Source organism: Nanorana parkeri, unplaced genomic scaffold, assembly GCF_000935625.1.
Source record: "Nanorana parkeri isolate BGI_ZX_2015 unplaced genomic scaffold, ASM93562v1 scaffold791, whole genome shotgun sequence".
In the NCBI taxonomy this organism is placed as follows: domain Eukaryota; kingdom Metazoa; phylum Chordata; class Amphibia; order Anura; family Dicroglossidae; genus Nanorana; species Nanorana parkeri.
The window spans coordinates 145,424-155,984 of NW_017307059.1; the positions used below are offsets into that span (position 1 = coordinate 145,424).

General features: G+C 41.7%; 1 protein-coding gene across 1 annotated transcript in view; it reads right to left on the minus strand.

Moving 5' to 3' along the window:
* CDAN1 (codanin 1) overlaps window positions 1-10,561 on the minus strand; it is a 47,599-nt gene that overhangs the window by 14,189 nt on the left and 22,849 nt on the right. Inside the window, exons 7-12 of the mRNA XM_018564894.1 lie at window positions 9,488-9,608; window positions 7,271-7,380; window positions 7,003-7,092; window positions 6,428-6,503; window positions 3,394-3,608; window positions 3,130-3,244 (exon numbers count right to left, since the gene is read on the minus strand). Of these exons, the coding sequence (XP_018420396.1) occupies window positions 3,130-3,244; window positions 3,394-3,608; window positions 6,428-6,503; window positions 7,003-7,092; window positions 7,271-7,380; window positions 9,488-9,608 (727 nt within the window). The remainder of the gene's footprint in view (window positions 1-3,129; window positions 3,245-3,393; window positions 3,609-6,427; window positions 6,504-7,002; window positions 7,093-7,270; window positions 7,381-9,487; window positions 9,609-10,561) is intronic.

Genomic DNA, 10,561 nt, shown 5'->3' on the forward strand with positions numbered 1-10,561 from the left:
GTCTCTCCCGAAGCCACTACGAGTGAGAGGTAATTTTTTGCCCTTCGAATCATTATTGGGGTCACCGACTCCCACACGTCATGGTCTCTCTGTCATTTACAAGATTCTGTCGGGAATCACTGGAGACCAGCCCCCGTCATACCTTGGGAAATGGGAACAGGAATTCCGAACACCCTTATCCCTCTCTCAAAGGTCCAAGGTGCTGCATATGTGCTCCTCTGCATCCACGGATAGCTATATGATGGAAGTTAACTTCAAACTTCTCGCGAGGTGGTATCAGGTGCCCACCATCACCCATGCCATCAACCGGGCAAACTCCCCGCTGTGTTGGAGATTATGCGGAGCTCAAGGCACGTATGCTCACTTATGGTGGGATTGCCCGCACATACAACAGTTCTGGGGGGACGTCACCCGTCTCATTTCCACCATTAGCGGTATACCTACACACATGGACCCCTGGCTGTGCCTCTTCCATCTTAACCCCCTTTCAATGCGTTCATATAAGAGATCGGTAATTCCCTTTATGCTCAATGCAGCGAAAGCTCTCATCCCCACACACTGGCGCTCAAACCAAACACCCACGGTGGCAGAGTGGTTGACACGGGTGGACCATCTGCGTCTGATGGAAGAACTCCATCACTTTAGTAAGGATACATATAGCACTTTTCACACGACTTGGTCATGGTCTGCTTTAAAACCGGTTACTCTATTTTATTTTATTTTTTTTTTTATTAGTAACTCTGTAAAACTGGCGATTGTCTTTTACCCTAACACACTACGCTTCCGGTAAAATAATTGCCAAGTTCCATTGAGGGGCCCCATCACTGTATTGTTATGCACTGTTTTGCCACATGCCTGAATGCGCATATCGCACCACGCTTACTCCAAAAGCGCCCCGACCAGGGGATCAACCCCCACCCCCCTGTATCCCTGCGTCTCTTGTCCCCCCTTTTACCTTAGATATCGTATGTAATGTGATTGTCTTAATGTATGCTTAATGTATTGTATGTGTGTTTTTTGTTATATTTTGAAAATCTTTAATAAACATTTAATATGAAAAAAAAAAGGTTGTATAAAGAAATCCTAATTCTGAGGAGCAGTACCCCATAGCAACCAATCAAATTCACTGTGCTTAGTCTAGCCAGTATAAGGCTGGGGTCACACCTGCACTACACCCGGAAATGTTTAGTAATGACAATCTACAAACACATACTTCTAGATAATTGGAGGCTTTATATTCTTTACATACCTTATTTCTCTTTTCTTCCCCAGTCTGCTGACAGTGGCCATGTTTACTACGGGCAGATTACAAGCTCTCGTTTCACTTCCTGGACTTCTGGCACATGTGACTAGGACATGAGGCCATGCACATCACCCCAGGGGAGGAAATGCCTTTCCCTGAGATCACAGATGTGATTTCCCAGCAATGCTCTGCTGATGACAAGGCAATACCAGTGTGCATTGCATTGACAAACTGAAGTTATTTGCACTTTCAAAGCAGGAATTGAATGCTCTGCAAGTGTAAGTAGTTCAAAATCATAGCATTTTACACCTGAATATGTCTATGTTATTATTAATCATCATACATAGAGGGATGCATTGGTAGAATTTGATTTTTGAGTGTAAAGGTCCGCTTTAAGTGGATCTCTGCGTTCTATTCTAGGCCCTCTGCTGCAGTCTGTGTGAATGACACCAGATCTGACTTTTTTGCCATCTCTAACGGTATGCTGCAGGGGTGTCCTCTCTCCTCACTCATTTTGACGTTGGAACCGTTTCGGTGTGGCATAAGATCACAAGAGTCTATTCGGAGTATTACTAAAAGAACGGGGAACACAAGCTCGCAGTTTTTGCAGATGACCTGATCTTTTTCATATCTAGTACCCATAGCATCTGTGCCTTCTCTGCTTCAGGCTCTTGAGGAATATGGCTCAAAACAGCGGCACCCACTGTGCGAATTTTGGCCAGTTCCTCAAGAAGGTACCTATATTAATTTAGCAGACTGAAACAGATTTTAATTTAACTTTGTCCCCCTTTAGCAAACGACTACATAGGACCTGACTTCCTGTCATTCCCTGACACGTCCTTGGTTTAGATGATGCAACTTTCTTAAGATGACTGTTTTGCGCAGACTCTTGTACCGCTTTCAGGCCCTCCATATTAAGCTCCCCCAGACATTTTTCCTCCACTTAAGACGCCTTTTCACTATGTTTCTCTGGGCACACACTCCCCCCCCTGAATTCGCTACAGTACCATAACCCTTCCGAAATGTCACAGGGGTATAGACCTTCCGTTTATGGGCAAGTATTACAAAGCAAGCCAGCTAGTTAAGGTTGGCGGATTGGTGCTCTCATCGGCATACAAAAAGTTGGGTCTCCATGGAAGAAGAGGACTCCCTAACCTCACTCTTGGGCTTTCTACCTCATTGCCTCCCACCCTTCGCGCCCACCCGACTTATTTTGGAATCAGCCTTATTCCCCGACTTTACGCCTGTGGTTTGAGAAGATTATTGATATCGGTCGAATGGAGGACCTGACTTCAACTATGAGGGGTGTTCTGGGTCCACCTGGGGCACTTGGCTCTTCTTCAAATGACTGATTCATATCTTCGGGGCCAGTCTAACTCTGCTTCATGACTGCCCCTTGGGGTGGGACCAGGAGTTTTTTTCCTATGCTGTGTGCTTACCGAGTCTCACAGGGGTTGGATGGTCACCCTTTCCCCTCTGCTCCCATTGCCTTCCACTCCTTTTCCTTCCCACTTTCTCCACCTCTGGCTTTGTGTTGCCTTATAGGCAATATATGCAGCTACAAGATTTTCATCTTGCTCTACATATCCTCTCAATATGGGAGGATATGTCTTCACTGTTGCTTTTTTATGAAGTGATATCCAAAAGGAATACACTGTTTTTGATCCTAATCTCTCTCACAAACTTGCTCTACTTTATATTGTGTGTGATCATAGGATTCCTACATAATATACTAACAATAATGGTGACCCCTGATTACTTGTGTATATTGCCCGAGTTGTAATGATGTTCAGTTGTGACTTTTCTGCTGTATTTTGCATCTACCCAATAAAGATGTTTTGAAGAATTAAAAAAAGAAAAAAGGACAACAGGCATAAAATGCTCACCTGCTCATCCATATCCGATTCCCCATCTGTAGTCTCATATCCCACAATGGAAAGGGCATCTAACTCTTGTATTTCCTGACACAGACTGTCCATAAGGTGCTGATTAAACTGGTAGCTGCATATAAAAAAAAACTTCCATGGTAAAGCAAACATTTTAACACATTTAAGATATATATGCAGGCTACCTTTTCTGACCTCACATTCTAAAAATATTACATTAGCATGTCTGCTAAAATGCAGAGTAACTATTTGACAAATACTTACTTTCCTGCACTCAGTATGAAGTCTCTGAAGAATTCCTGGTACCCAGGAAAAGAAGGGGGAGGGCAGGGGCCACCAACACTCTGAGGGGCCACAAATCTTTCTTGCAGTTGTTTCAGTCTGTTCAGGTTGTCAGATCCCAGCATATTGAGTAGGTCCTGATCAGGGTTATCACCAACTCCAGCAGTTACCTTTCCTCCATTCGGTCCCTTACACAGCTAACAAAGAATCATATAGTATTAGAACATAATACTCTTCAATATTAAACAAAACATGCACATTTTCCCATGGTTTAAAAAAATGAAACTAAGGACTCAAAAGCGTTTTAACCACTGTGTGCCATTCATAATACCCAAAAGGTACATTTAGGCTCCGTTCACACCTAGGCATTTTGTCGCTCAAAGCTAAGCACGGCAGACCGCTCAAGACTTGGATTCCTATTAATTTCTATTGCCCCTGCTCACACCCGAGCGTTTTGTCGCACAAAGTTTCCCATTGAACTCTATGGGGCCAAAAAGCGCTCTAATCTGTCATAAAGTGGCTCATACTTTTTCCAGCAACAGGTTTTGTTTTTTTGCTTGCGACATATATATAGTAGAAACATGTGTAGCATTTCCTGATCATGTCAAAGACACTTTCCACTTTCGCAGTCAAAGTGGGATATCACCTATTTTACATTTGTTACATGTTCCCATTCACATAGCATAAGCTAACTTTTAAACATGCTATTTGCAGTTTAAATTGCTTTTATTTGTGTTCTGGTTTCTTAAGGCTTAAACTTCCTACTTGCTTTTTTTTTAAATGTTAGGAGAGCTTGTGAGGATTTTTAAACCTGTCTGTACGGAGCTGGCTTAGTAAGTAGATTTGAACACTGCCTGTCCTAACAAACAGTTAAAGGATTATAACCCTGGCTTCTGCAATGTATGTAAATGAGAGAAACACAATCCTCAAATTTCAGTTTCATGTTTTTCTATAAGAAAAGATCACTGTGATGGAGAAAAAATTCTGAGTTTACTCATGTTGCCTGCTGCAACAAAACATCTAAAAAGGTAAGAAATATTTTAAAAAAATATATTTTTAATTATGATGTGTGACTAGAAAACACACAAACAACATATTCTCAAATTTGACCCCAAAAGATAATATTGCAACTGGGCTGTATCATACAGAAATCTATTTTATCTGCCACTGGTTCACAACACTCAGAAATGGAGTTGTTGATAGCTTAATGAACTATGTTATATTCAAATGAGCCAACTGTCGGGCCTGAGCAATGTCACAGAATGGGTGCTGTAATGCTGACTTACAGGCAGTCACTATTTGCAAAGAATATTCCCAATGGCACCTTGGAAAACATTCCTGTAAAGCTTCAGGTAAGGTCTAGTATCTTATGGTCCTACTAAATGGCTCTGATTAGGGATGTCCCGATACCGATGCTAGTACCGGTATCGGGGCCGATACAGGGCATTTTCAGGAGTACTTGTACTCCTGAAAATGCCCCGATGCATAGATCAGATACCGGCCCTTTACATTTTTTTTTAACTAGCTTCGGCCATTGACCCCTATAGCCCCTCCCCCGGAATACCTCTCCACCAAACTTAGGCTCCCTCTCCGCTCTGACCTGTCCGGACGGAAGTGTGACAGCGTGGCGGACGGTAAGTGTTCTGTGTGGACAGTCTCTTCTCCCTGCTGGTGCTGGCTGCAGCGGTCTGTGTCCCTTTCAAAGACCACTGTAGCCAGCACGAGAAGGGAGAAAAGGCTGACTGTGAAATCCCCCGTTGCCCCCCTCCCTGTACGTTAGCTGCTGCTGCTCCTCTGTGTCCCCTCCTTTTAAACTTGATAAAACTGTTTGCTTTTGGTAATATATCACAAAGTGTGAGATGTCCGTGTTCCTTATGTGTAATGCAGTCACCCGACATACGCTGCAGTTTTCACTCTAATTGAAAGAAAAGACTGTCCGTTCAGTGTGCTCACGGGCGAGGAGAGGAGAGAAGCTGTAAATCTTGCCTACGGACAGAACGGACATTGCCTTCTTTCATTGACAGGGAAAACTTCTGTGTACCTCTGGTGAGGGCATTATTAAACACATAAGGAGCACGGACAGCTGACACTGAGCTACATCACCAAAAGCAAACAGTTTCATCAAGTGGAAAAGGAATGGACACTTGTAACAATAGCCAGCCTGCTATTGGATATTTTAAATTGCAATAGCCAATAGCAGGCTGGCTATTGTACCCACCCATTTCCTGCTGTCATTCAGCAGAGAGGACCTGATTGAGAACTTTGTCTTCAGTTCCTTCCTTTGCTGATTGACAGCAGGCAGTGGGCGGGTACAATAGCCAGCCTGCTATTGGCTATTGCAATTTAAAATATCCAATAGCAGGCTGGCTATTGCTCCCAGCCACTGCCTGCTGTATTTACATTCAGTGAATCCAGTGAAGTAGAAAGGTGACACTAGAGGTCTAAAAGACCTCTAATGTCACCTTAAAGAGAACCTGTCACCTCCAATGCACGCAGCACTGGTGAGAAACTGCCCTAAAATCATTAGTCTGTATTGTTTTCGAAAAAATGTCACATGTGCCTTTAAGAAAAAGTATCGGAAATTGGTATCGGCAAGTACATGAGGGACAGTACTTGTACTTGGTCTTGAAAAAGTGGTATCGGTACATCCCTAGCTCTGATTTCAGTTACCTTTGAGGTCATACAGGGCCACTATAAAAAAAAAAATAGTCCAACAGGGCTATTCACAAAAGGGTGAAGAGTTTGGAGAAGGCAGGGGAAGTGAACAATCTAGGACAACATATCCGATTTGGAAAAATTCTTCAATTCAGCTCACTTTCCAGTTCAGCTATGTTGTCCTAGATTGTTCACTTCTGCGTTCTCCAAACTCTTCACCATTTTGTGAATAACCCTGTAAGTGTCTGACAGAACCATCACATTTCTTGATAAAAGTCGAGCAATATCTATTAATTAGCATACACCCAAATATATCCCATAGCGGACTGTGAAAAACAGAGACAAAGAAATCACGTTTTACCTGCACAAGTTGCTTCTGAAATAATCTTGCAAAATGACTATGATTAGAAGCTAAGGACAAGTTTAACATCATAGCCCTGAGAGAAAGGAGGAGATTAGTGTTAATTGAGGAACACAACATATTACAGCAGCTTGTCATGTGAAATCTGCAAAACCCTAAGTAGGCTCCCAAAAGACCAGAAGCCCATTAAAATATTTCTAAATATTGTAGCACAGTGGCTTAGTGGTTAGCACTTCTGCCTTGCAGCACTGGGGGCTCACCAGTGGCATAGAACATTGGGAGTATTCAGATTTGGTCATACACATAAGTCTGGTGCCTCACCAATTACCTTCTTATGCAGTGATCTGCTGAATCCATAAAGAGAACACTGGAAATCTTTGACTCCTAAGCAGAGGTTGGATCACAACTGTTCCTAAACTGCTCCCAGCCCGCTAGACATTTCTTTTCCATCTTTCTCACCCAAACACACTGTGTGGAATTTAGTTTAAACCTCATACATCATTTCACCTAAATTAGCTCAGAATATATAGCTGCGTTATTATGTTATGACTGAATAATATACAAAATGTTCATACCTGATCTTATTGCCCAGGAAACGCTCAAAATCCCAGTCAGCCTTTTCATGGCAATCTTCCCACTCACGCAGCAACTCATAAAAGACATCTCTAGAAAGTATATGAGACTGTATGTAGAAGGCAGTAACATACTTTGGGTTATATTAACTAAAGAAAACTTTAATGTGATGTTATTTTTTTTACTTTGAAATGTGTACAAACAAAAAAACATTAACATGTCAACACCCACAATAATTCATAGACAAATAATGAAGGGAATATAACACACCTTTGCTTTTTGAAAATGTGGAATGAACGATCACTAGGAAAGTTAGAACGATTATCGGTTTCTGGCTGAAAGGACACAGAATGTAGGGTTGCTGGAAGCAGAAGAGATACCTTTGAAACAGAAAAACAAGTTAAGTTTAAGTAGACCTACTTAGGATTTGTGAAAGTTAAATCTCAAGAATTCTACAAAAGTGAACTTCATAAATAACCAATCCCTCTGGAGAGGACATTACTATTCTGGTTAGGTACTCCTATAAGGCTAACCATTTCATTATCTCTTCTGTTGACCACATTTATGACTGTAGCTACATTTCAATAAAAGGAGCTTTAAATAAGAATTCTGGGGGCAAAATTTTATTAACCCTTGCAGCAGGACTACCCTACCCACTGCAAGGGTTAACCGCTTGTTTGCATCTAGATGCTAAAAAAAAAAAAGTTATACTCATCCGATTTGGCTTGTTCTTAGACCGGTCCCTAGAGCCTCTCCCCCCTCTAGGGCTGCAGCGGTCTACGAATCCTTGTGTCATCAGGTTCTATACAAGTGTATAGACGTGAAGAACATTTAATCTGTGCAACGGACGAGGAGACACGCTTCAGTGACAGGAGCAGGGAGGCGGCTCTGCAGTCTGGGTGATTATAATGGGTTTTTTAAACACCTAGATACAAACGAGCAGTTAAGCTCCCCAGAGTTCTTCTTTATAGTTAAATCAGGTTTATTAAGATATATATAAAAAAAAAAAAGAAGAGTATAACAATAGAACAAGTCATAATGGAAAACACAAAAGGACGCCGCACAATCAGATCATAGAGAGATAAATGCTTCAAGCAAGTATCGACCGAGATAATACGGTATTGAGCTCAAAAATGGCATTAAAACACACAAAAAAAAAAGAACAGATAAAAGTAAAAGGATAGGAAAGAAAAAGAAGAAAGCAAGGGGGATGGCAGGACCAGAGAGACAAATAGAAAAAAGAAAAGAAAAAAAAAGGAAGGAAAAACAGCGATGGAGATAAATACTGAGTAACGACATCAAAATCACAGGAAGCTCATCGGAGTCCAAGAATAGAATCCATAAGGACCATTGAATATTAAAACGATCTAAAGTATCAGCGTCAGTGGGCAGGAGTTCCTCCATCCGCATATCATTAACTTTACTAAACCACAGGGATAGCGGAGGGGCAGTGGGCAACTTCCAATATGCAGGAATAACCCGACGCGCCGCAGCTAGGAAATGCTGCAATAAAATCCCAGAGTTCTTCTTTAATGAATGACTATCATATTTATATATTTCTCGACACAGACATTCAGACCAAGTTGCAAAATGTCTAGCAAAAATGGCAGTGACTGGCCTTCAGAAACTATGACCTTGACATGGGGGTTCTTTTATTGGTCACATTTTATTTTTTTAAAAAATTATTTGTGAAAATAAATTGCTGCAATTGCTTAAAATGGACCATGCACCTTAACATGAAAGATCAATCTCTCCTTGTTGAAGCATGTAGGTAAATTGCAGAAAAAAAAAGCATCTCGGATTTTTGTCACCTGCGGCTCCTATGTGAGGGTGACATCTTCTGCAGACATCTGGAGAATGTAAAGTAGCCCAAATGTCCATGAGAATACACTCCCAGCACTGTGTTGCAGAACCTTCTTGCAAGAGTAATCATTATTCCCCTGGCTCTTGTTGGCAGGAGGATGACATCACCCAATTTACTAAGGAAGCCAAAGGAAAGGCATGTATATTTCATTTTTCCCACACCCAAAAGTGATTCTTTAAAATGTTTATGCATCACTTTAGCATGGGGTGGGGGGAATATTTAAAAAGTAGACCTTGCATAAAGTGCAATACCCATTTATGCACCCAGGGAAATGTTACATTTGGTCCCTGTCATTGGACAGCTTGGTCAGTATGTAAATGAGGGGGAAAACAACAATCAGAAATAAATATTTGTAAACCGACAATTTCATTACATGGATTAACAAGATTTATTCAAAATAGGACATTATTTGCAAAAGTGGTCCTTTGAGGGTAAATTACCAAACAAAAACTATAATGAGCAGAAGTACACAAATAGCACTTGATGTTCACATAACAGCATCGGTACATTCACTATTTCAAGCGACCAAAGAAGACCTGTCAGCCCTTCGATATGCGATTGTAAGTTAAAATGTAACAGACGTAATACAAGTATATAGATACTGATGGAATTATACAATGTACCTTCCCTGTACTGGTTCTGTGCGCTTCCAACAGGCGTTCCTGTAAAGGGGGAAAGAATGTCCCAATACGTTCATTTTCTGCTAGAAGCTTTAATGTGTTCTTATCTAAGAGAGAGATCACCCTGCAAGACAGAGGAAAGAAATAAACTGCATTTTTGTTCATTCTTTAAATCTGAAGAAAAAAAACATACAGTATTTCTAAACACAGACAGACAAACGGCTAGAGATCAGCTTTAACATATGCAACGGGATTTGTAGTTCCACCACAGCTGGAGGGCCAAAGTTTGCCCACCCCCTGGGTCCAGGGCATACTGAAATAAGACATTATTTTGTTTTAGAGCTGTACCTCCCCCTCCCTCAGACATTACTGTGGAAGTCCCACTACAACTGCAACATATGGTACTTTTAAAAGAGAACTATAGCCAAACTTTTTTGGGCTTTAGTTCTCTGTTTGGTCAGGGGAGAACATTTACTAATCTCCTCCTGTGACCCAAAGTCAGCATATTGCCCGCTATATGCCAACAGCGCAGAGCCGCGCTGCAGCCAGTTAAGATCCCCACAATATAGTCGTGATCCACCCCGCTGTCTGATTCACAGCTGGCTCTGCCTCTGTAGAACCAGATCCAACTGTGCCTACCTCCTCCCGTCTGTTCCCTGCTGGGAATCCCTGCTGGGAACAGTAAATGGCAGTCACCGCTCTCCGCAGGGAGAAGCTGTGAGTTGAGCAATCAGCGGTTTGTGATCGAGCTATGGAGCTGACATGTGACGGGTGCAGTGTCACACCCCAATCTCAAACCATTGGAAAAACTACATTTTACTCTCCCAATACTTCTCCTTTAAGGTGTTGAACATTTCCTTTACATCTTCTACCTATAATGTAACAGTTGGCCTGTACATCCTACAACTGCAGTAAAGGAAAACAATTAGTAAAGAACTTCAGCAACCTCTGCATTACAATCGTCACAAGCAACAGTTAAATATCTATGTGAATGAGTGTGCAGCGCTTGGGGTCACCAATACATTTTTGACCCCCAGTGTCCCTAGCGCAGCAGCTTTGTGTATATATATTTATATA